This window comes from Bubalus bubalis, chromosome 23 (assembly GCF_019923935.1).
Source record: "Bubalus bubalis isolate 160015118507 breed Murrah chromosome 23, NDDB_SH_1, whole genome shotgun sequence".
NCBI classification, from domain to species: domain Eukaryota; kingdom Metazoa; phylum Chordata; class Mammalia; order Artiodactyla; family Bovidae; genus Bubalus; species Bubalus bubalis.
Genome location: NC_059179.1, coordinates 44127587 through 44152618, shown reverse-complemented (window position 1 = coordinate 44152618; position 25032 = coordinate 44127587). Strand labels below are relative to the sequence as shown.

The 25032-nt window shown below is 45.4% G+C and overlaps 1 protein-coding gene across 1 annotated transcript; it reads left to right on the top strand.

Annotated features, from left to right (window-relative positions):
* Positions 1 to 601: 601 nt before the first annotated feature.
* Positions 602 to 5396, top strand: NKX1-2 (NK1 homeobox 2). The gene is made up of 2 exons (XM_025274177.3): positions 602 to 870; positions 2808 to 5396. Exons 1-2 carry the CDS (start codon positions 660 to 662, stop codon positions 3500 to 3502), a joined length of 906 nt encoding a protein of 301 aa, XP_025129962.1. The 5' UTR covers positions 602 to 659; the 3' UTR covers positions 3503 to 5396.
* The last annotated feature ends 19636 nt before the right edge of the window (positions 5397 to 25032 follow it).

The following is a 25032-nucleotide window of genomic DNA, read 5'->3' as shown; positions in this document are numbered from 1 at the left end:
TGGGCTGCTCGGAAGATCAAACGAGATCTCGCACGTGGAAGGGCTTTGTAAACTGTAAACTGTGAGAACATGAAGGCTTTTAAATCCGAGGTGGTCAGGTCCGAGGCCATTACTGTGAAGCACTGGCGAGGCAGGCGATGTGCTGAGCGTTGCCTTCGTATAATCAGTGCTGGACTCAACTGCGTCCCCAACTCAAAGACGGGTACCCTGGAGCAAGGGTGCAAATCCAAGCCCGAGTCGGGGTGGGTGTATTGTGAGGATCTTCGGGACGAAAGCTTCCTAACTTCCCTCCCTCGCTCACCAGCAGTCCCAGCAGGTTGGGCGTACGCGCGCTGAGCCCGCGGCGCTGTCCAGGCGGGCGCGCGCACTGGACGCACCGAGGCACCCCCTCGCCGAGGCTGGAGGTCCGGGCAAGGCTCGGGGTAGTCTTGGGGGCTCCTGCTAGCGCGCCCTGCACGTGGCGGGGGCCTGGGGCAGCCCAAGTGCCAATCCGCGCGCAACCTCCGGCCGCTCTCTCCCCGCCCCGCCTCCGCGCCCCCCTCCCCAGCTTCACTTGGCCGCCTCGACCCTACTACAGGCTGAGAGCTGCTGCCGAGCCACAGCCTAAAGCAAGCCCGAGCGCTACCCACCCCGGACCCCGCGCCGCCGGCCTCTGGGGCATGCTGGCATGGCAGGACGGCGGGGCCAAGGCGGCTCCCTCTCACCACAAGATCTCCTTCTCGGTTCTGGATATCTTGGACCCGCAGAAATTCACCCGCGCTGCGCTCCCAGCCGTGCGTCCGGCTCCCCGGGAAGCCAAGAAAAGTTTGGCAGAGGCCGAAGCAAGGAAGGACGCCAGCCGGGACCCGGTACCACAGCGAGAGGCGCCTGGTAAGGAAGAGAGGGGCCTCAGGCCCCGGAAAGCCCCAGCTTAGATGCTGAGATGGGAGGGTGGGAGGGAAGGCCCGGGATCGGGTGAGTAGACCTTGGCGGCGCCTTCCCCAAAGGGGAGAAGGCACACAGGAAGAGGACTGAAAAAAGCAGAGGAGCAAAGAAAGTGTTAGGCGCTCAGGCGTGTCCGACTCTGCGACCCCATGTCTGTAGCCCGCCAGGCTCCTCTGTCCACGGGATTCTCCAGGCAAGAATACTGGAGTGGGTTGCCATGCCTTTCTCCAGGGGATCTTCCCGACCCAGGGATCGAACCTGGGTCTCCCCCAGTGCGGGCAGATTCTCTACGATCTGAGCCACCAGGGAAGCCGCAGGAAGAGCACATAGTGGGGTAGGGGGACCCGACTCCCTCCCCCCCCCCCCACCCCCGCCCCACGCAGCATCCCAGGTCAGAGATTTGCCATCGAAGCCTATCCCTGCTCACCTGCCAAGCCAGTAAGCACCTCAGCTCTGATTGAGCGGCAGTGGAAACTAATATTTACCCAGCACCCAGTTTAGCCAGGCGTATTCACTTATTGGGCATTTAATGCTCCCGCCATGTGCCAGGACCTGGACTAGTGACTGGGATACAAGTCAGGGAAAACTTCAATACCTGCGAGGTAGACAGCGTCATTAAGGAGGTCGACAGCATCATCCCTTCATTTTCTGGGTGAGGGAGCTGAGACTGATGAATCATGCGTCTGAAGTCTTAGCAGGCAGTGAGGTCCGGTGGAGCACACAGGGGTCCCTTCCAGCCCTCCAGAGACAACAGCAAAGAATCCACTGCCCACCCGCTCAGTCTCCCTAGACCCAATCGTTTACTGGACTGGGGTCAGTGTGGCTTGGGGTGATGGGAGACTCTTTTGTCCTTTCTCTCCAAACCCTTTTTGACTTAACTCCTAACTCTGGTGGACCTGATGAGGAGTCCAGGAAAGTTTGTGTCTGAAATGAAAGACAAAGGGCAGCAGGACCAGAGCTGGGTGAGGCCTGGGAGGGACGCCAAAGTTCAGGGGCGCAGCGCAGGGAGAGAGGCTTGAAGTCTGGCAGTCTCCCCCCGCCCCCCGCCGCCCCCCCACCGCTCCCCACCGCTTTCCATCCCAAGTTTAGCGGTGATGGTCTGGGGCTCTGGGCGCCTCTGGCGGCCGCGCTTGGGCCTGGGCGGCCGGCCGGGTAATTGTTCCGATCGCCTCTCGCAGGGGCCGCTCTCTCCTTGCCCCACCTCTCTGATCGATATTCTATTACTGGAGCCTGCATATCTCCTGCCCGCAGCTTGCAGGTACCGACTTCAAACCCCCTTTCCCTGTCTGATCCTAATATTGTTCGATTAAAACTTACCTTTAATAGATGACATCTATCGATCCGGCCCAGCGCAAATCTGAAACTCTATTAACACGGCAGCAGAGAGAAGATGGGAAAGAGGGAATTTCACTTTAAAAGGGAGGAGAGGGGCGCCTAATAACTTCTTTTTTTAATTGCCAGGGGTTCCAGACCCAAACAGGCTTCTAGGGACGGCGGGAGAGAGCCTGAAACGCACTTGACATCTCAATGTCTTAATGTGTAATACAACGCTCTTATAAGGTTGTCCAATGAGCTCGTTATTTTTTCTTAATGCAGGGTGTCATCCATTGATTCCAAATACACTTCTTGGACACCTACTAGGTCGTGGATGAGTAAAGAGCGAAGAGGCACCGCAACCCTAACTCTCACCTCCTGGGACGGGCTGGGCACTCTGGATGGAGGGCCGTGGGATGGTGGCAGGCAACGCAATCACGGAGAGGGGCAGGGCAGGGCCCTGAGTTGGGGAGATTGCTGCCTACTCTGGAGAGGATGAGAAGCAGGTCCGGGGACCAGAACGGGCTGGGTGGTTCCCGGGTTCTGATCACGGTCCCCTTCTCCTCTAGATGCTGCGGGCCACGGCGCCGGCTTGGCGTCCCCCCTGGAGGGGTCGGAGGCGGAGGAGGCGGAAGAGGAGGAAGAGGACGTGGAGGACGCGCGGCGGCGGCGCGGGGAGCGGGCTGCGCACCTGCAGGCGGGCCTGACACTATCCCCCGAGGCCCGGGCCGCGGCGTCGGCGGCGGGGGAGAGCGGCGGGGGCGGCCTCGCGGGCTCCCCCGGCTCCCCGCGGCCCAGGCGCCGGCGCGCGGAGCCCAGCAGCTCCAAGCCGCGGCGCGCGCGCACCGCCTTCACCTACGAGCAGCTGGTGGCTCTGGAGAACAAGTTCCGGGCCACGCGCTACCTGTCCGTGTGCGAGCGCCTGAACCTCGCGCTCTCGCTCAGCCTCACTGAGACGCAGGTCAAAATTTGGTTCCAGAACCGCAGGACCAAGTGGAAGAAGCAGAACCCCGGCGCCGAAGGTGCGGCGCAGGCGGGAGGTGGCGCGCCCCAGCCCGGGACTGCGGCGGCGAGCGGTGGCGCGGGGGGCAGCCCAGGTCCGCCGGGCCCGGGCGCGCATCCTTTCCAGACTTTCCCCTCCTACTCGGCGGCCAATGTCCTCTTCCCGGCCGCCGCCTCCTTCCCTCTGACGGCCGCCGGGGGCTCCTTCACGCCCTTCCTCGGGCACTCCTACCTGACCCCTTTCTACGCCCCGCATCTATGAACCCCCGAGCCCCTTGGGCCCCTCTTCGTCTGGACTCATGAGTGACTGGCGTGGACTTGTGGTCCTCACCCTACCGAGGGGCGCAGATGCATAGGGACCGCCCCCTCCTGGTGCGCGGGTGTCTGTGCGCCCCTTCCCTGCCGGCTGCCTGGAGGCGCCGCCAGAGGGCAGGGAGAGGCCGCCTGCCGACTCCCAGGTGCGCGCCTTCCCGCCGTGCGGAACCCCGGAATCCACACGGTCCACTAAGGGGAGTCAAGGACCGGCCACGTTTCAGAGTATCCGGAGACGGAAGCCGTCCTTGAATCTCCCCGTTTCTGGACCTGCTCTTCCCGGTGGGTCAGGCTTCATTCAGTTCAAGGGCTCTTTCTGAGGGTCTGGGTGTTCAGAGGCGCGCGACTAGCCCAGCGGCGGGCTTCAAGTTCGGAGAGAGCCAAAACCCGCCCTCCAGCGGCTCACGAGGATGGACTCTGCAAAGATTTTGGCTCCCTCAGAGCCCAGTTGTTTTTGTTTCCCTTTTCAGAGCCGATTGTTTCCCATTTCATACTTGGTTACTGGCCCAAATCCAGCGATTTCTTCCAAACACCGCATAAAGTTGGCGAGAACTGGGTCTGTGAGCGCACACTGCCGCCTTGAGATGGACCATTTTTTAAATGCGTAACGCTCTACCTTTTTAGATCTTTCATTTAAGATAAGAACTTGAGAGCAACTCTTATTCCAGACTGTCGCTCCACAGGCTATGCCTGAGAAAATGGGTACCTAACTTTTCGGAGAAGACCAGTTTTGAGAACAGGTTTGACAAACCATGACTATGGCCCCAAAGGCATAAAAATAACAAAGGGACCAGTGGCACAACTGAAATCTTGAGGTCTATACCTGAGACTGCCCATTATGATTTGCAGTGTTTGATATCGTAAAACTTCAGTCTTGACCAATATGTCTATTCCAGCAAGTCCGAAGCTCTCAATAGTGATCAAGGAGAGTTCTCTCCTCCAGCATACACCGCAGTTATGAACTGAACTAGTTTTTAAAGCACAGACTCAACATTTTTAGAGCTTCATCTAAGATCTGACTTGAAAGATATTCTGTTCCACACAGACTGTCCGTGGTGGCATGGAGAACAAGCAAAAGGTTGTTAAGAGCAGTAAAAGAAATAATTATTGGACATATCATGGAAGCAAAAGGCATATATGTGATGGATTCAACTGCAGGAGCTTAATATAGGGACATGCATTCTAACTGCTGCTTTTATTATCTCTCTTAAGAATTAGTCCTGTAAAATTCTCTTGCTGGCTTTATCTGGAATACTCTTCAGTTTTTTATGTAATATAATTTGTAGCCCATATTTCCCAAAACCAGACCTCCCCAACTAGGTCATGTATCTTTCACTCTCATCTTTATAGATGACTTGAGGCTGGGCAATATCTATATGGATACCATATTCCTTGCTATTTCTTGGTAGCCTATGTCATTAATAAATTTGAAGATCAATGGCTTCTCATAAAATAAAACACATTATTTGGTTTTATGAACACATGAGATTACAACCTTGAAATATCTATTTCTGTTATTATCAAGAATGAGAAAATATACCTCCCTTCTTCCAAATTAAATGAAGCTTTCACATTCATGTGAATCTCATCAGATTTGAGTGTATGTATTATTTAATTATGATTTATTAATTAGACTCTTTCCCTCCTATGCTAAAGAAGAAATGTGTCCCCAAACAATGCATTAAACTTTCTGAAAGACAAGTGGTGCCAGATGAGATTAAAAATGCAGTTACTGTAATAGAGAATATTGTTTTATTCACTTTACTTGTTGATAAACACTCCCTCAGTAACTATTAGTGGGTTTCTCAAAAGCAACATTCCATGTATCAGGAGTAGGTATGCACAGAAGCAAGATCTGTAACAAAGAAACCGCATTTCTGTAAGATCTGGAAACATTCCTTTCATCTCAAATGCGGAAGACTCCAGCTGAAGAGAGGGACTGGGGAGAAAGCGGGGAGGCTTGTCTGTTTGTGGACCATCATGGAGTGCTGTATTTCCTGACCTTTCTTGTTTCTACATATTTTAACAGAGTAATGCTTGAAGTGTGTGACTTTGGACATCTGCTGCTTTAAAAGGCCCAGTGAGTTCCCAACCAAATCCTTAAACTCAATCTATTGATGTGTTTGTCTAATAAATTTTGTTTGTAATAATTTCTTTCTAATTATTTCTTGTTTATTAGCAAAGCTCTTAAATAATTCTATAACTATCAGAGGTTGTATATCTTTCCATCCTCACCCCTCACCATCTGGCATTCACCAGTAGAGAGTATTTCTATCTTAACATGATTATTTTCTTAAGCCACCCTTTTCAGATTCTTGCTAGGTACATAGTGGTTCCACTTGTAGGCAGTATACACAAATATACACAAATTAAATTAATACTAGATTTCTGGGACATTAGCTTCCTAGCCTGCTTTACAAGTTTGGAGTAACCCATAAAGAGTCTGGGAGGCAACTTTGCAGACTTGGGCCATCCACTGGTCATAAATTTCAGATGTTAAAAATGACTATTTAAAAATGATCTTATTTACAAATCATAAACAGACACACAGACATAGAAAACAAATTTGGTTGCTAAAGGGGGAGGGATAAATTAGGAGCTTGAGATTAACATATACAAACTACTATATATAAAAAACATAAACAAGGTCCTATTATATAGCACAGGGAACCATATTCAAAATCCTATAATAAACCATTATGGAAAAGAATATGAAAAAGCATGTATCTCTCGATATAGCTGAATCACTTTGCTGTACACGAGAGTCTAACACAACATTATAAATCAACTATACCATTTCAGGTTCCCATGTGAAACCATGTGCTGCTGCTGCTAAGCCGATTCAGTCGTGTCCGACTCTGTGCGACCCCATAGACGGCAGCCCACCAGGCTTCCCCGTCCCTGGGATTCTCCAGGCAAGAACACTGGAGTGGGTTGCCATTTCCTTCTCCAATGCGTGAAAGTGAAAAGTGAAAGTGAAGTCGCTCAGCCGTGTCTGACTCCTAGTGACCCCATGGACTGTAGCCCACCAGGCTCCTCCGTCCATGGGATTTTCCAGGCAAGAGTACTGGAGTGGGTTGCCATTTCCTTCTCCATGTAGCCAGTTCAATTCAGTTCAGTCGCTCAATCCTGTCCGACTCTTTGTGACCCCATGAACTGCAGCATGCCAGGCCTCCCTGTCCATCACCAACTCCTGGAGTTTACCCATACTCATGTCCATTGAGTCAGTGATGCCATCTAACCATCTCATCCTCTTGTCGTCCCCTTCTCCTCCCGCCTTCAATCTTTCCCAGCATGAGGGTCTTTTCCAATGAGTCTGCTCTTTGCACCAGGTAGCCAAAATATTGGAGTTTCAGCTTCAACATCAGTCCTTCCAATGAACACCCAGGACTGATTTCCTTTAGGATGGACTGGCTGGATCTCCTTGCAGTCCAAGGGACTCTCAAGAGTCTTCTCCAACACCACAGTTCAAAAGAATCAATTCTTCGGTGCTCAGCTTTCTTTATAGTCCAACTCTCACATCCATACATGACTCTGGAAAAACCATAGCCTTGACTAGATGGACCTTTGTTGACAAAGTAATGTCTCTGCTTTTTAATATGCTGTCTAGGTTGGTCATAACTTTCCTTCCAAGGAGTAAGCGTCTTTTAATTTCATGGCCGCACTCACCATCTGCAGTGATTTTGGAGCTCCCCAAAATAAAGCCTGACGCTGTTTCCCCATCTATTTGCCATGAAATGATGGGACCGGATGCCATGATCTTAGTTTTCTGAATGTTGAGCTTTAAGCCAACTTTTTCACTTTCCTCTTTCACTTTCATCAAGAGGCTCTTTAGTTCCTCTTTGCTTCTTGCCCTAAGGGATGGTGTCATCTGCATATCTGAGGTTATTGATATTTCTCCCAGAAATCTTGATTCCAGCTTGTGCTTCATCCAGTCCAGCATTTCAGTCCACGTAAAAAAAAATCCAACTTCTGAAGGTAGTTATTTGCTGGGATTCCTCTCGCTGTCGATTTATAATGTGTAATGCATTTGGGAAAGCGACTATGGTGTGTGTAGCTAGGTGCGTCTTCCAAAACAGAACACCTTTGTCATTAGTACCTAGATCAAAAATAGAACACTGTGAACATCCCAGAGGCCCCTTGGGTCACCTTCTCATACCCTTCCCCAAAGGTGACCACTATCCTACTTCTAATAGCATGGATTAGTTGTACCTGTTTTTTTCCTTTTAAATATATGGAATGTACTATTTTGTACTTGACTTTGTTCAGTATTTTTTTATTTTTTTTTCTTTGCTCAATATTATTTGTGAGTTCCATCCATGTTGTGTACAGCTGTAAATTATTTATTCCTATTTCTGTTGGCATATTATGATACACACTTGCTACAATTCATCCTTTCTGCTTTTTGTTTTTTTGGGCCTTGCTGTGTGGCATGTGGGATCTTAGATACGGGACCAGGTATCGAACCCATGTCCCCTGCATTGGGAATGTGGAGTCTTAACCACTGGACCATCAGTGAAGTCCCTAGCCATTCTACTGTTGATAGGCAATCAAATGCTTTTTTGGCCATTTTGATTAAGCAGACTTATACATACCTTTTGAGGCTTCCCTGATGGCTCAATTGGTAAAGAATCTGCCTGCAGTGCGGGAGACTTGGGTTCAATCCCTGGGTAGGTAAGATTCCCTGGAGAAGGAAATGACAACCCACTCCACTATTCTTGCCTGGGAAACCCCATGGACAGAGGAGCCTGGTGGGCTGCAGTCCATGGGGTCACAAAGAGTTGGACACAACTGACTAACACTTCTTCCTTTTTTACACACCTTTTGGTAAATACATCTTGATATTTCCTTTGGGGATACAGCTAGGTGTGAGGTCTAGCTTTAGTAAATACTGCCAATCAGTTTTCCAGTGGTTGTCACAATTCACATTCCCACCTGCAATGAATGAGAGTTCCAGGTGTTTCACATCCTTCCATCACTTAGGATCGACCAATCACCTTTTTCGGTCCAGTGGTTCCAGAAGGTATGTAGTAGTATCACGTTTGTGCTTCAGTTTTCATTTGCTGATGGGTAATGATGTTGATTCTGTCTCCATATGCCTGTAGGCGATTTGGTATCTCTCTTGGTGATGTGTCTAATCAGATCTGCTGCTCACTGGTTAACCCTCTTATTTACTGGTAAAACAGAGTCTTAGGGACTTCCCTAGCAGTCCAGTGGCTAGGACCTCGCCTTCTAGTGCAGAGGGTTTGAGTTCAATACCTGGTTGGGGGAGTTAAGATCCCACATGCATCATGGCCAAAAAACCAAAACATAAAACAAAAGCAGTATTGTAAAAATTTCAATAAAGACTTTTAAAATACTGGTGGTTTAGAGTATAAGTCTTGTGATCCCATGGACTGTAGCCCAACAGGCTCTTCTGTCCATGGGATTTTCTAAGCAAGAACACTGCAGTGGGTTGCCATTTCTTACTCTAGGGGATCTTCCCAACCAAGGGGTCGAACCTGAATCGTCTGCACTGCAGGCAGATTCTTTACCACTAGGCCACCAGGGACGTCCTCTTTAAAAATGGTCCCCATCAAAAATAAATAAATAAATAAACAAACCGAGGCTTAGAGAGGAGGTGACTTGCCCGAGATCACCCATATTGTCTTAGAAACTGTGACTCACCGAGCTTATGTGACTTGCCCAAGGTCACACAGCTAGTTAGAGAAAAGCAGAGATTGCATAACAGTTATTCAGTTATTAAGCAGGGCCTAGTAAAGTGAAAAGGAGTACGTCAAGGCTGTATATTGTCACCCTGCTTATTTAACTTATATGCAGAGTACATCATGAGAAACGCTGGGCTGGAAGAAGCACAAGCTGGAATCAGGATGGCCGGGAGAAATATCAATAACCTCAGATATGCAGATGACACCACCCTTATGGCAGAAAGTGAAGAGGAACTCAAAAGCCTCTTGATGAAGGTGATAGAGGAGAGTGAAAAAGTTGGCTGAAAGCTCAACATTCAGAAAACGAAGATCGTGGCATCTGGTCCCATCGCTTCATGGCAGATAGATGGGGAAACAGTGGAAACAGTGTCAGACTTTATTTTTGGGGGCCCAAAATCACTGCAGATGGTGATTGCAGCCATGAAATTAAAAGACGCTTACTCCTTGGAAGGAAAGTTATGACCAACCTAGATAGCATATTCAAAAGCAGAGATATTACTTTGCCAACAAAGGTCCGTCTAGTCAAGGCTATGGTTTTTCCAGTGGTCATGTATGGATGTGAGAGTTGGACTGTGAAGAAAGCTGAGCGCTGAAGAATTGATGCTTTTGAACTGTGGTGTTGGAGAAGACTCTTGAGACTCCCTTGGACTGCAAGGAGATCCAACCAGTCCATCCTAAAGGAGATCAATCCTGGATGTTCATTGGGAGGACTAATGCTGAAGCTGAAACTCCAGTACTTTGGCTACCTCATGCGAAGAGTTGACTCATTGGAAAAGACTCATGCTGGGAGGGATTGGGGGCAGGAGGAGAAGGGGATGACAGAGGATGAGATGGCTGGATGGAATTACTGAATCGATGGACATGAGTTTGAGTGAACTCTGGGAGTTGGTGATGGACAGGGAGGACTGGCATGCTGTGATTCATGGGGTCGCAAAGAGTCGAACATGACTGTGAGACTGAACTGAATAAAGTGAAGGTGATTTAAACTGTACATGGGGCTATTGAGTATATAAAATATTTGGTAAAAAAGTATTTTTAAATGATGTGAGAACTGTTTGGCATTACTTTGTAGTTACAGGTCAAGAGTCCAGTCTTGACAGGGTATCTGTCCATTGTTCCTCCCTCCTTCCCTCGCCTCCTTCCTTCCTGCCGCACCGTAAACTGAGCACCCATTCTGGGCCAACGACTGTTCCGGATGCTGGGAATTTATTCAGGCAAAGGAGGTCCTCCGCCCAGGGACAGTTAGAGTCAGCGAATTCTCTTTCCTCCGACTACAGTGGTTTCTGGAGTCAAAAGAGGAAGGCCCTTTATTTCCTCTCTCTACCACTTACTAGACTTACTAGCTCTGCCACCTGGGGTTCGTTTCCTGATTTTTTTTTTTTTTTTTTTGACTACACCCTGAGGCTTCTGGGATCTTAGTTCCCCAGTTCAGTTCGGTTCAGTCCAGTCTGATTCTTGGTCACCCCATGGACTGCAGCACACCAGGCCTCCCTGTCCATCACCAACTCCCGGAGTTTAATCAAACTCATGTCCATTGAGTTGGTGATGCCATCCAACCATCTCATCCTCTGTTGTCCCCTTCTTCTCCTACCTTCAATCTTTCCCAGCATCAGGGTATTTTCCAATGATGAGTGACTCCAATGAGTCACTCCTTCCAATCAGGTGGCCACAGTATTGGAGCTTCAGCTCCAGCATCAATCCTTCCAATGAATATTCAGGACTGATCTCCTTTAGGATGGACTGGCTGGATCTCCTTGCAGTCCAAGGGACTCTCAAGAGTCTTCTCCAACACCACAGTTCAAAAGCATCAATTCTTCGGCGCTCAGCTTTTTTAGTCCAACTCTCACATCCATTCATGACTACTGGAAAAACCACAGCCTTGACTAGATGAACTTTGTTGGCAAAGTAATGTCTCGGCTTTTTAATATGTGGTCTAGGTTGGTCATAATTTTCCTTCCAAGGAGGAAGCATCTTGTAATTTCATGCCTGCAGTCACCATCTGCAGTGATTTTGGAGCCCAAAAAGATAAAGTCTGACACTGTTTCCACTCTTTCCCCATCTATTTCCCATGAAATGATGGGACCAGATGCCATGATCTTCGTTTTCTGAATGTTCAGCTTTCAGCCAACTTTTTCACTCTCCTCTTTCACTTTCATCAAGAGGCTCTTTAGTTCTTCACTTTCTGCCATAAGGGTGGTGTCATCTGCGTATCTGAGGTTATTGATATTTCTCCCAGCAATCTTAATTCCAGCTTGTGCTTCATCCAGTTCAGCATTTCTCATGATGTACTCTGCATATAAGTTAAATAAGCAGGGTGACAATATACAGCCTTGATGTACTCCTTTCCCAATTTGGAACCAGTCTGTTATTCCATGTCCAGTTCTTTTTTTTTTTTTTTTTTTTTCATGTCCAGTTCTAACTGTTGCTTCCTGACCTGCATACAGATTTCTCAGGAGGCAGGTCAGGTGGTCTGGTATGCCCATCTCTTTCAGAATTTTCCAGTTTGTTGTGATCTACACAGTCAAAGGCTTTGACATAGTAAATAAAGCAGAAGTAGATGCTTTTCTGGAACTCTCTTGCTTTTTTAATGATCCAATGGATGCTGACGATTTGATCTCTGGTTCCTCTGCCTTTTCTAAATCCAGCTTGAACATCTGGAAGTTCTTGGTTCAGGTACTGTTGAAGCCTGGCTTGGAGAATTTTGAGCATTACTTTATTAGTGTGTGAGATAAGTGCAGTTGTGCGGTAGTTTGAGTATTCTTTGGTATTGCCTTTTTTTGGGGGCAATGAGAGGGAGTTTCAGGAGGGAGGGGACATACATACACCTATGGGTTATTCATGATGATATTTGGCAGAAAACAACACAATTCTGTAAAGCAATTGTCTTTCAATTAAAAATAATTTTTTAAAAAAAGAGTCAGACACGACTTAGTGATCAAACAACAACAACCACTAACTGATGATTTTGAGCATCTTTTCAAGAGCACACTGCCATTTGTGTATCTTCGTTGGACAAGTGTCCATTCAAATCCTTTTTTTTTTTTCTGAAAAAAATGTTTATTACTTATTTACTTGGCTGCACTGGGTCTTAGTTGTTGCAGGCGGGATCTTTAACTGTGGCATATGGGATCTAGGTCCCTGATCACAGATAGAACCTGGGCTCTCTGCATTGGGAGCTCAGAGTCTTAGCTGCCGGACCACCTGGGATGTCCCTCATTTGTTCTTTTTAATACTTCTATTTATTTATGGCTGTGCTGGATCTTCATTGCCGATTTGGGGCTTTTCTCTAGTTGAGGCGAGCAGGGGCTACCTTCTATCATCCCTTGTGGTGCTGGCGCTCCTCATTGGGGTGGCTTCTCTCATTGTGGAGCACTGGCTCTTGGGTGTGCGGGCTTCAGTAGTTGCAGCGAGAAGCCTCAGTAGTTGTGGTTCCTGGGCTCTAGAGCACAGGCTCAATAGTGGTGGCATGCAGGCTTCGTTGCTCCGTGGCATATGGAATCTTCCCGCACCAGGGTTCGAACCTGTGTCTCCCGCCTTCGTAGACGACTCTTCACGACTGAGTCTCCAGGGAAGCCCCCAGTTTGTTCTTTTTAATTCAGATATTTATTTTTTGTTGTTGAGTTTCAAGTATTCTTCGTGTATTTAAAACACTTTTATCCTTCTCCCTTTATTTACATAGTTCAGTTCAGTTCAGTTGCTCAGCCATGTCTGACTCTTTGCAACCCCATGAATCACAGCACGCCAGGCCTCCCTATCCATCACCAACTCTCGGAGTTCACTCAAACTCATGTCCATCGAGTCGGTGATGCCATCCAGCCATCTCATCCTCTGTTGTCCCCTTCTCCTCCTGCCCCCAATCCCTCCCAGCATCAGAGTCTTTTCCAATGAGTCAACTTGCATGAGGTGGCCAAAGTACTGGAGTTTCAGCTTTAGCATCATTCCTTCCAAAGAACACCCAGGACTGATCTCCTTTAGAATGGACTCGTTGGATCTCCTTGGATCTCTCTTATTTACATAGTACATTATAATAAATACATGTTCCAAAGAGTAAACACATGGTCCTTTCCTCTGTAACACATACTGGGTACCAGCTGTGTGTCAGGCACTACCCTAAACTCTGGGAATGCAACAGGAAGGCTCTAGCTGGCCATGGGAGAGGGGAACAGGTGAGTGAAAGGCACAGACAGGTATGCAGTTGGTGCAATAGAGTGTAAAAAGGCCATGACCTTCTCGTCAGCAATTTCTGTACAAAGAAAAGTCTTAGCATTGACGTCATTTGGAATTCAGGCTGGAAATGTCACTAATTTCACCTTTGCCATGCTTGTGCTGTATAGATCTGGTTTGTGTTTTTTAAAAGGTCTTCCCAGGCATTTATAGCTTCCAGAACTCAGCAAAACATGACTAACACAAAAGTTAATGATATTACTGAGATAAGGACCACAGTTATTTGTTTTCCTGAGATGAATCATAACTGCTTTTCCCCTGTATGAAGTTGTTAGGCTCCATCATGGTTTTCTTTTTTTTTTTTTCCATCATGGTTTTCTAAAATAAGTTGAAGTAAAATGACCTTCAGTAGTTTAGAGAAATCCATGCCTTCCTGATAGCAAGATTCTATCTGTTGATGGAATATATACCCATGTAATTTGATCTGCAAGCTGATTTCTAATTTTTCTTTCAACTCTACAGGGCAAAAATACTATGTTTGAACATATATGTCCTTCATGGTAGGACAGGTATAAGATGCCTTTGTTCTCTCTGTTTCTCGTTGGAAGCTTAAATATTTAGCAACCACACCTGCAGAAGCATCTGGGCACTTACAGTGACGTAAAAGTCACTCAGTCGTCTCTGACTCTTTGCGACCCCATGGACTATACAGTCCATGGAATTCTCCAGGCCAGAATACTGGGTTCAATCCCTGGTCAGGGAACAAGATCCCACATGCTGCACTGAGAGTTTATATGCTGCAAGTAAAGATCTTGTGTGCTGCAACTAAGGCCTGGAGCAGCCAAATAATAAATAAATAAATAAAAATTTAAAAAAGGATCAAATAAAGATTCCGAGCGTCACAACTAAAAATATCCCACGTGCCAAAACGAAGCTAGAAGATCCTGTGTGCCATAACTAAGACCTGGAGCAGCCAAATAAATAACTAAATATATTTTTTTAATAAAAAATAAAAGGATAAGGTAATGAATATTTAAAAGGCTGAGATAATAGAATTAGATAGAATTTATAACATTTTATTCCTGAATATCTGTATTTCGTCTTACACCTTCTTTCCACTTTTTGGAGATTAGTATACTGGCAGACAAGGTGAGTCCTGACATACTGCTTTTCTGCCTGAGTGCCCAGATCCCTTTGTGAACAGGAGAAAGTGAAAAGTGGAAGTGTTAGTTGCTCAGTCGTGTCCAACTTTGTGACCCCGTACCCCGCCAGGCTTCTCTGTCCATGGAATTCTTTAGGCAAGAATACTGGAGTGTGTAGCCGTTCCCATATTACTTAGTACCTACTGCATTTTGTACTGTATCATTATCTACTTGGGGCCTTCTTGGGTGCTCAGTGGTAATGAATCTGCCAGCAACGCAAAAGCTGAGGGGATGTGGATTCAATTCCTGGGTTGGGAAGATTCCCTGGAGAAGGAAACAGCAACCCACTCCAGTATTCTTGCCTGGAGAATCCCACGGACAGAGGAACCCGGCAGGCTATATAGTCCATGGGGTTGCAAAGAGTTGGACACGACTGAACCACTTCCCACACACACGTTATCTACTTGTTTCACGTGGGAGAGCACTTCCCCCACCCCACCTTCTGCCCTTTTCCGTGGCAATTCTTCCTTGTATTTTGTGGATTTTATATTTCTCACATTGGAATATGTTGGTATTCCACCAATCGCTATATGCAGTTACGGTAGCTGGTTCCCAGAGGAAAAGAGCCAGATACAGCTCTTCTCTTGACGAAAGAGAAGCTATTTTGACATAAGACATTTTGTCATATTCATATAAGCCTGGCTGCAATGCTTGTACTTTAACAGCTTAGAAATTAAAGCTTAGTAATTAACTAAGTGTTTGTTCCTTGGAAGAAAAACTATGACCAACCTAGATAACATATTAAAAAGCAGAGACATTACTTTGCCTACAAAGGTCCATATAGTCAAAGCTATGGTTTTTCCAGTAGTCATGTATGGATGTGAGACTCGGCCATAAAGAAGTTTGAGTGATGAATAATTGATGCCTTTGAACTGTGGTGTTGGAGAAGACTCTTGCGAGTCCCTTGGACAGCAAGGAGGTCAAACCAGTCAATCCTAAAGAAAATCAGTCCTGAATATTCATTCGAGAGACTGATGCTGAAGCTGAAGCTCCAATACTTTGGCCACCTGATGGGAAGAACTGACTCATCGGAAAAGACCCTGATGTTGGGAAAGATCGAAGGCAGGAGAAGAAGAGAACAACAGAAGATGAGATGGTTGGATGGCATCACCGACTCAATGGACATGAGTTTGAGCAAACTCTGGGAGATGGTGAAGGACAGGGAAGCCTGGAGTACTGCAGTCCATGGGGTTACAAAGAGTCGGACTCGACTGAGCAACTGAACAATAAGACTCAAGACTGGCTGGAAGCTAGGCAATGGTGATGTTGACCTTTTCTGGCCTTTATGACTGTAGTTTGCACTCTGCTGGCCTTTGTTCCAATTCTATGCTGAATTCTCCTCTACTCCAGCCCCTTCATGAATATGCATACACTACCCAAGTCCCTTCATGAATATGCTTGTACCCCTAGCTTAAAACTTCCCAAATTTTGCTGTCGGGGAGACACTGCTTTGGGAAAAGTCCCCCTTGTTCCTCTTTGCTGCAAGTATTAAGTCCTTCTTCCAACCTTCAGCTTCAGGAGGTCTTTTTGGGCGATACCCACCAAGAGGTGACCCAATTTTCTAGTAGAACTGCTGTTAAATGATTAAACTATGTTTTCACTTAAAAAAAAAATTTGGCTGCACTGGGTTTTCATTGCAGCACATGGGCTTCTCTAGTTGTGGTGAGAGGGCTTGGTTGCCCTGTGGTATGTGGGATCTTACTTCCCTAACCAAGATCAAACCTGAGTCCCCTGCATTGCAAGTCAGAGTTTTTTAAAATGTAATGAAGTTAATTAATCTAAATTTATTTATTCAGTGCACAGGCTTCAGTAGTTGCAGCTCATGGGCTCTAGAGCTTGGGCTCAGTCATTTCCGGACACCGAGTCAGTTGTCCTGAGGCGTGTGGAATCTTTCCAGACCAGGGATTGAACCCTCGTCCTCTGCCTTGGCAGGAGAACTCTCATCCACTGTACCAGCAAGGAAGTGGCAAAGCGAGTTCTTAACCACTAGACCAGGAAATCCCCTGTTTTCACTTTTGAATTAGTCTAATTTTGTTTTACTCTTTCATGTTTAGAGATAGTGCTATTTTTCAACTTTTTTCAGAAGTCTGTATAACAAACTTGACAGATTTTTAAATGATATGAAGGAAAATCTCTTACTAAAAAAAGCTGTTGGTGATTTTGCATAGTCACAGAAGTCATTTTTCTTCTTAGGAGTTACATGGTTACAATCAGTAAAAATAAACAATTTCTAAAAATGATCATGTGCTTGGATGTCACAGCAATGAAATATTGCTCCGAGTTTTCTCAGTGCTCTCAGTTTCTGCACCATCTCATTGCAGAGACTGGCACCAGTCCAAGGCACGGACTGAGTGGCCTGTTTCTCTCTCCTCTGAGCCCTGGAATTTGAAATCTTAGCCTTGAAACTGGAAATGTAGGCCAGTCCTTTGACCCACTCCTAGGACTTCATCCTACAGATATATTTTCATGAAATGTCAGAAATGAGGTTATCTATTGTGACATTGTAATAGCAAAAGATTGGAATAATCCACGTGTCCAGCAATATAGGGCCATTAACGCAGCTATAAACAAAAGAATGAGGACTGCCTCTCCATACTGACACAGATAGAGCTCCAGGGCATGTGAAGAGGCAAGGTACAAAGAGCACACGTAATCTGCTGTCTCAGGTGCTGTAAAGTAGTGGAAATAATGACATGTATTTATATTTACCTCTATTGCAAGAAGAACCATTGGAGGGATAAACACGATGTTAATGTGAAGGGCTGTCCTAGGTGGTGACAAGGGCTGGATGGGCTTGGAGCAGATAAGACCTCTCAGGGTGTACTTTTTAATTTGCTTTGATTTGTAAATGAAATACGGAGAAGGCAATGGCAACCCACTCCAGTACTCTTGCCTGGAAAATCCCATGGACGGAGGAGCCTGGTAGGCTGCTGTCTGTGGGGTCGCTAAGAGTAGGGCAGGATGAGCGACTTCACTTTCACTTTTCACTTTCATGCATTGGAGAAGGAAATGGCAACCCACTCCAGTGTTCTTGCCTGGAGAATCCCAGGGATGGGGTAGCCTGGTGGGCTTCTGTCTATGGGGTCGCACAGAGTTGGACACAACTGACTCGACTTAGCAGCAGCAGCAGCAGTAAATGAAGTAAATGTATTCAGATCAGATCAGATCAGATCAGTCGCTCAGTCGTGTCTGACTCTTTGCAACCCCATGAATCGCAGCACACCAGGCCTCCGTGTCCATCACCAACTCCCGGAGTTCACTGAGACTCACATCCATCGAGTCAGTGATGCCATCCAGCTATCTCATCCTCTGTCGTCCCCTTCTACTCCTGCCCCCAATCCCTCCCAGCATCAGAGTCTTTTCCAATGAGTCAAGTCTTCGCATGAGGTGGCCAAAGTACTGGAGTTTCAGCTTTAGCATCATTCCTTCCAAAGAAATCCCAGGGCTGATCTCCTTCAGAATGGACTGGTTGGATCTCCTTGCAGTCCAAGGGACTCTCAAGAGTCTTCTCCAACACCACAGTTCAAAAACATCCATTCTTCGGTGCTCAGCCTTCTTCACAGTCCAACTCTCACATCCATACATGACCACAGGAAAAACCATAGCCTTGACTGGACGAACCTTTGTCGGCAAAGTAATGTCTCTGCTTTTGAATATGCTATCTAGGTTGGTCATAACTTTCCTTCCAAGGAGTAAGCGTCTTTTAATTTCATGGCTACAATCACCATCTGCAGTGATTTTGGAGCCCAGAAAAATAAAGTCTGACACTGTTTCCACTGTTTCCCCATCTATTTCCCATGAAGTGGCGGGACCAGATGCCATGATCTTCGTTTTCTGAATGTTGAGCTTTAAGCCAACTTTTTCACTCTCCACTTTCACTTTCATCAAGAGGCTTTTGAGTTCTTCTTCACTTTCTGCCATAAGGGTGGTGTCATCTGCATATCTGAGGTTATTGATATTTCTCCCGGCAATCTTGATTCCAGTTTGTGTTTCTTCCAGTCCAGCGTTTCTCATGATGTACTCTGCATATAAGTTAAATAAACAGGGTGACAATATACAGCCTTGACGTACTCCTTTTCCTATTTGGAACCAGTCTGTTGTTCCGTGTCCAGTTCTAACTGTTGCTTCCTGACCTGCATAGAAATTTCTCAAGAGGCAGATCAGGTGGTCTGGTATTCCCATCTCTTTCAGAATTTTCCACAGTTTATTGTGATCCACACAGTCAAAGGCTTTGGCATAGGCAATAAAGCAGAAATAGATGTTTTTCTGGAACTCTCTTGCTTTTTCCATGATCCAGCGGATGTTGGCAATTTGATCTCTGGTTCCTCTGCCTTTTCTAAAACCAGCTTGAACATCAGGAAGTTCACGGTTCACATATTGCTGAAGCCTGGCTTGGAGAATTTTGAGCATTACTTTACTAGCATGTGAGATGAGTGCAATTGTGTGGTAGTTTGAGCATTCTTTGGCATTGCCTTTCTTTGGGATTGGAATGAAAACGGACCTTTTCCAGTCCTGTGGCCACTGCTGAGTTTTCCAAATTTGCTGGCATATTGAGTGCAGCACTTTCACAGCACCATCTTTCAGGATTTAGAATAGCTCAACTGGAATGCCATCACCTCCACTAGCTTTGTTTGTAGTGATGCTTTCTAAGGCCCACTTGACTTCACATTCCAGGATGTCTGGCTCTAGGTCAGTGATCACACCATCGTGATTATCTGGGTCATGAAGATCCTTTTTGTACAGTTCTTCTGTGTATTCTTGCCATCTCTTCTTAATATCTTCTGCTTCTGTTAGGTCCATACCATTTCTGTCCTTTATCGAGCTCATCTTTGCATGAAATGTTCCTTTGTTATCTCTGATTTTCTTGAAGAGATCCCTAGTCTTTCCCATTCTGTTGTTTTCCTCTATTTCTTTGCATTGATCGCTGAAGAAGGCTTTCTTATCTCTTCTTGCTATTCTTTGGAACTCTGCATTCAGATGTTTATATCTTTCCTTTTCTCCTTTGCTTTTCGCTTCTCTTCTTTTCACAGCTATTTGTAAGGCCTCCCCAGACAGCCATTTTGCTTTTTTGCATTTCTTTTCTATGGGAATGGCCTTGATCCCTGTCTCCTGTACAATGTCATGAACCTCATTCCATTGTTCATCAGGCACTCTATCTATCAGATCTAGGCCCTTAAATCTATTTCTCACTTCCACTGTATAATCATAAGGGATTTGATTTAGGTCATACCTGAATGGTCTAGTGGTTTTCCCTACTCTTCAATTTAAGTCTGAATTCGGCAATAAGGAGTTCATGGTCTGAGCCACAGTCAGCTCCTGGTCTTGTTTTTGCTGACTGAATAGAGCTTCTCCATCTTTGGCTGCAAAGAATATTATCAATCTGATTTCGGTGTTGACCATCTGGTGATGTCCATGTATAGAGTCTTTTCTTGTGTTGTTGGAAGAGGGTGTTTGTTATGACCAGTGCATTTTCTTGGCCAAACTCTATTAGTCTTTGCCCTGCTTCATTCCGTATTCCAAGGCCAAATTTGCCTGTTACTCCAGGTATTTCTTGACTTCCTACTTTTGCATTCCAGTCCCCTATAATGAAAAGGACATCTTTTTTGGGTGTTAGTTCTAAAAGGTCTTGTAGGTCTTCATAGAACTGTTCAACTTCAGCTTCTTATGTATTAACTATTTACAAAACAAAAATAAGCTGCTTCAAGGGAGAAAATGTCAGCGAGGCAAGTAGTTCTATAGATACTTCATGTAATTTGAAAGTTTCCAAATTTCCTTCTTTGACTAGACGGACCTTTGTTGGCAAGGTAATGTCTCTGCTTTTTAATATGCTGTCTTGGTTGGTCAAAGCTTTTCTTACAAGGAGCAAGCATTTTTAATTTCATGGCTGCAGTCACCACCTCCAGTGATTTTGGAGCCTCCCCAAAATAAAGTCTGTCACTGTTTCCACTGTTTCCCCATCTATTTGCCATGAAGTGATGGGACTGGATGCCATGATCTTAGTTTTCTGAATGTTGAGTTTTAAGCTATGGTTTTTCCAGTAGTCAGTATGGATGTGAGAGTTGGACTGTGAAGAAAGCTGAGCGCTGAAGAATTGATGCTTTTGAACTGTGGTGTTGGAGAAGACTCTTGAGTCTCCCTTGGACTGCAGGGAGATCCAACCAGTCCATCCTAAAGGAAATCAGTCCTGAATATTCACTGGAAGGACTGATGCTGAAGCTGCAATACTTTGGCCACCTGATGCCAAGAACTGAGTCATTGGAAAAGACCCTAATGCTGGAAAAGATTGAAGGCAGGAGGAGAAGGGGACAACAGAAGATGAGATGGTTAGATGGCATCACGGACTCAGTGGACGTGAGTTTGAGCCACCTCTGGGAATTGGTGATGGACAGGGAGGCCTAGTGTGCTGCAGTCCATGGGGTCGCAAAGAGTGGGACATGACTGAGTGACTGAACTGAACTGAACTGAACTGAAAGTTCCTTCTATTATCAATCTTTGGATTTATTTTTTTTTTTTTGGCAGTGCTGTGAGGCATGCAGGATCCTAGTTCCCTGACCAGGAATCAAAACTGTGCCCCTGAAGTGGAAAAGCAGACTCCTAACCCCTGGACCACCAGGGAATTCCCTCAGTCTTTGGAAATTAAGGGGAGAATCTGACCAGTGGAAAGCTGGGCTACCTACTTCCCTGGATTTATCTCAAGCTTCCTTTAGAAAATCAACACGTGGGAATGTATTACCAAGACTTGTTTATCTACTAGAAGAAGGCCAGTTCAGAGTGAGGATCAGTCCAACGGGACTTCCCAAACCCCAAGGGGAGGCATAGGGCCAGACTGGGAACAGGAATAGTAAAAAAGATTTTTTTTTTACTAAAAGTTAAAATAAAATTTACTTTAGATCCCAGGGGTAAAATATTCTTGCATTTTCAATCAATACTTTTCTAGAATTCTAAGTGTAATAAATAATTTACTTAGATTTCAGTATGAATCTGTAGAAGAGGGAAGATTCAAGGTCAGACGATGATCACATTGACTTGGAAAAGAACCTTTACTCATCATTGCAAACAAAAACAACAGTGCCTCGAGACATTGAGCTGCAGGGTGACTTAGAGGTGACAGGATGTTTTAGAGTGTCACATCTATTGGTGATCTTCTGGGTAACCCATGTTAACAAGATAGGTAAGTGGGCCCACAGGGTCTCAGGTTATCCAGGTAAGATCAGTGGAGTCAGGACTGACTTCTGGGTGTTCCGATTCCAAAGTCTGCATCTTAGCCACCATGATGACCTGGATGTTGGATGCTCTAACACATTTACTAGACCACTGACCACAGTCAGATTCACATCCCTGAAGTTCAGGGGTAGAGCTTCGCACAGCATTTTTTTGTGTATTGTTGTTTAGTTGTATAGTTGCTAAGTTGTATTCGACTCTTTTGCAACCCCATGAACTGTAGCCCACCAGGCTCCTCTGTCCATGGGATTTCCCAGGTCTGAATACTGGAGTGGGTTACCATTTCCTCCTCCAGGGGATCTTCCCGACCCAGGGATTGAACCTGAATCTCCTGCATTGGCTGGTTGATTCTTTACCACTGAGCCACCTGGGAAGCCCCTTTTTGTGAGTTAGAAGACACTATATAAATAGTTCAAGCTGAATTATTCATAAAAATGGGGAGACCAAGGTAGTGGAGATCTCTTGGTGCTTTAATCTATATTTAAATGAATACAGATGGGACTTTCCTGGTGGTCCAGTAGTCAAGAATATGCCTCGCAATGCCAGGAGCGTGGGTTCAGTCCCTGGTAGGGGAACTAAGGTCACACATGCCTTGAGGCAACTAAGCCTGCAAGATGCGACTACGGAGCCCATGTGCACAACCAGAGAATGTGTACGCCACAAGGCAACGTCCCACATGACGGTGAAGATCCAGCGTGCCACAACTGAGGCTCCACAGAGCCAAACAAATACACATTAAAAAAGAAATCAATACAGATATCAGAACACAAAAGTAGTTTGTTTAGTTGGTGAAGTAAGTCAAACTTCAGGTGTCAGGGTAGAGTATAATTTCTCATCCCTAATTTAAAGACTTAATTCATCTTTATCACTCAAATCCTTTTGGAGGAAAATCCAAGTCAAAAGAAAAGAGAAGGACCACATACCACTATTAGGAATGTAACAGCCACAAAGACAGCGTGTGCTAGTGACTCAGACACCAGACTGGCATTGCTGTCTGTGACTTGACTTTCCTATGTGTGAACAACCCTTGGCAGAATACAGAGCAAAACAGTGTTTTCAACAAAGATGAAATGATTTTATAATATATTTTAATATGTTTATTTAATAACATTTAACTTTGAAATTTAAAAAGTCTTAAAAATCACATCTAACTCAACAATGTTAACAGAAAAGTATGAATTATTTTCAATGAATGTATCAGGTTTTCTGGGAGGGATGGGGGTTGTCATTGTTCTTGTTTTCTATAGTCCAACTAAAAAGAGTTAAAATTAAGGTTCTCAAAAGAAAAGTAATAACTGTTATCAAGGCTCACACTCAGTTAGCCTTCATGGAATCGATAATAAAAAAAAAATCATTGCAAAATACACTGAACCTCTTAGTATCAGACTAGATAAGGATGTAAATATTTAACTAGCACTTGAGGTTTCTATTATTTTTTAATTAATGAGCAGTGCATTTTCCAAATAAATGCTGCCACTAATTCACTACTTATTTTTGTAGTTACTTCTTTCCTTACTGATTTTTGTAATGTTTTAATTCTTAGTTAAAGTCTTACTTCTGATCAAGTGTCTGAAATACAACCCACGATGAGGTGAACCCCTAGTTTTCTCAGCTGTCCTATCACCTGTCACCTATGTGGTGACTGGCTTCGGCCCTTTACCTTGGAATCTTGGATTTCTCTGTCCTTTAAAGTGCTAGATTAGGTCTTTAAAGGCTTTTCAGCTCTAACATCTAGTATGTACTTATATCTCTAATTCATATATTCAAAACAAAATATTTATTATGTTTCAGTATTGAGACTTGGCTGACTTTGCAGCTCCGTGAGTTGTGTCTTATAAAATATTTGCTACTGAACAGATGTAAATAGCCATCACTTGGCCTGGTTCACCTCCATCCCTCTTCTGGTATTTTCTGTTCTCGTTCCTGATTCAGGCTTAGAGGCACACAGTGTTCTTCATCCATGGTCACTGACCCCAGAGATCCTCTCACAGCCTCCTCTCTGGACCCAGCTCTGTTCCAGAGCTCACGCTTCACTTGACTTAAGATGTAGTCTATCACCTTTTCTCCAGCATATAACTTTATAAACTTACCAGGCCCCAGTGACAATCCTTCAGCACTTGGCAAGGTGTTAATGGATCATGATTTTTTTTTTTTTGTACAGATCATGTTTTAATGGCACATTTAAAGTACAATTTGGTTGTCATTTGTTTAACTTGGAATTCCTTTCTTTCTTTTTTTTTTTTTGTACAACAATGGTTTGAAGTATTCTTCTTTCAACCCAAGCTTTTGGAGGTTTACTCTTCTAGGAGTGGGGAGGGCTTTGGGCCAGCTAGCCGTTTAGAATCCCAGGATCATAGTCCAATGTCTTATTCTGCCTCTAATTCCTGCCCAGGGGAATAAAGATAAGTTGGAGCAAGTGTAGAATACTATTCCTCCTAAAAGCAATACAAAGATGGGTCCTGGAAGGCTCTAAAGGTCCTGCAAGACAGGCTCTACCTTTAAGAATGTATAGTCCGGGGACTTCCTTGATGATCCAGCGGTGAGGACTCCGTGCTTCCATGGCAGAGGGCACAGCTTCTATCCCTGCTTGGGGAACTAAGATCCCAGGTCCCATGTGGCATGGCTGAAAAAAAAATATTTATAGTCTGGTTGGGAAGATATAACATACACAGAGCTAAGATACTATAAGATACACAGTAGTCAAGCAATGAGTGCAGGCAGTTCCATGACAGATGGACAGAGTGCTGAAGGTAAGGGGGACTCTTCTGTCTGGGGAGTCAGGAAAGGTATCACGTCGGGAAGGATAGAAGCTGTAGTTGGAGGTTTCAGGTGAAATTCAGCAGAGGAGGAGAGAAATGAAGCGCCCCTAGTAGGCATATCCTTATAGCAGAACCAATATTTTAACTGCGCTATATCTGAATCTCTACCTATTGTCCCCAGTTCAGGTTTTTTTTAATTGGAGTATAGCTGATTAAAAATGGAATACTTTCAGGTGCACAGCAGAGGGAGTCAGCCATTAATATACATGTGTCCATTCTCCCCCAAACTCCCCTCCCATCCAGGCTGCCTGGTAACATTGAGCAGAGTTCCCTGTGCTATACAGTAGGTCTTTGTTGGTTATCCATTTTAAATACAGCAGTGTGTACATGTCCATCTCAAAATCCCTAACTATTCCTTCCCTTTCC

Excerpts from the sequence above, each read along its gene's own strand:
- NKX1-2 (XM_025274177.3), top strand. The coding sequence starts at position 660 with ATGCTGGCATGGCAGGACGGCGGGGCCAAGGCGGCTCCCTCTCACCAC. Across the intron at positions 871-2,807 it reads ACCACAGCGAGAGGCGCCTG|ATGCTGCGGGCCACGGCGCC; the intron begins GTAAGGAAGAGA and ends CTTCTCCTCTAG.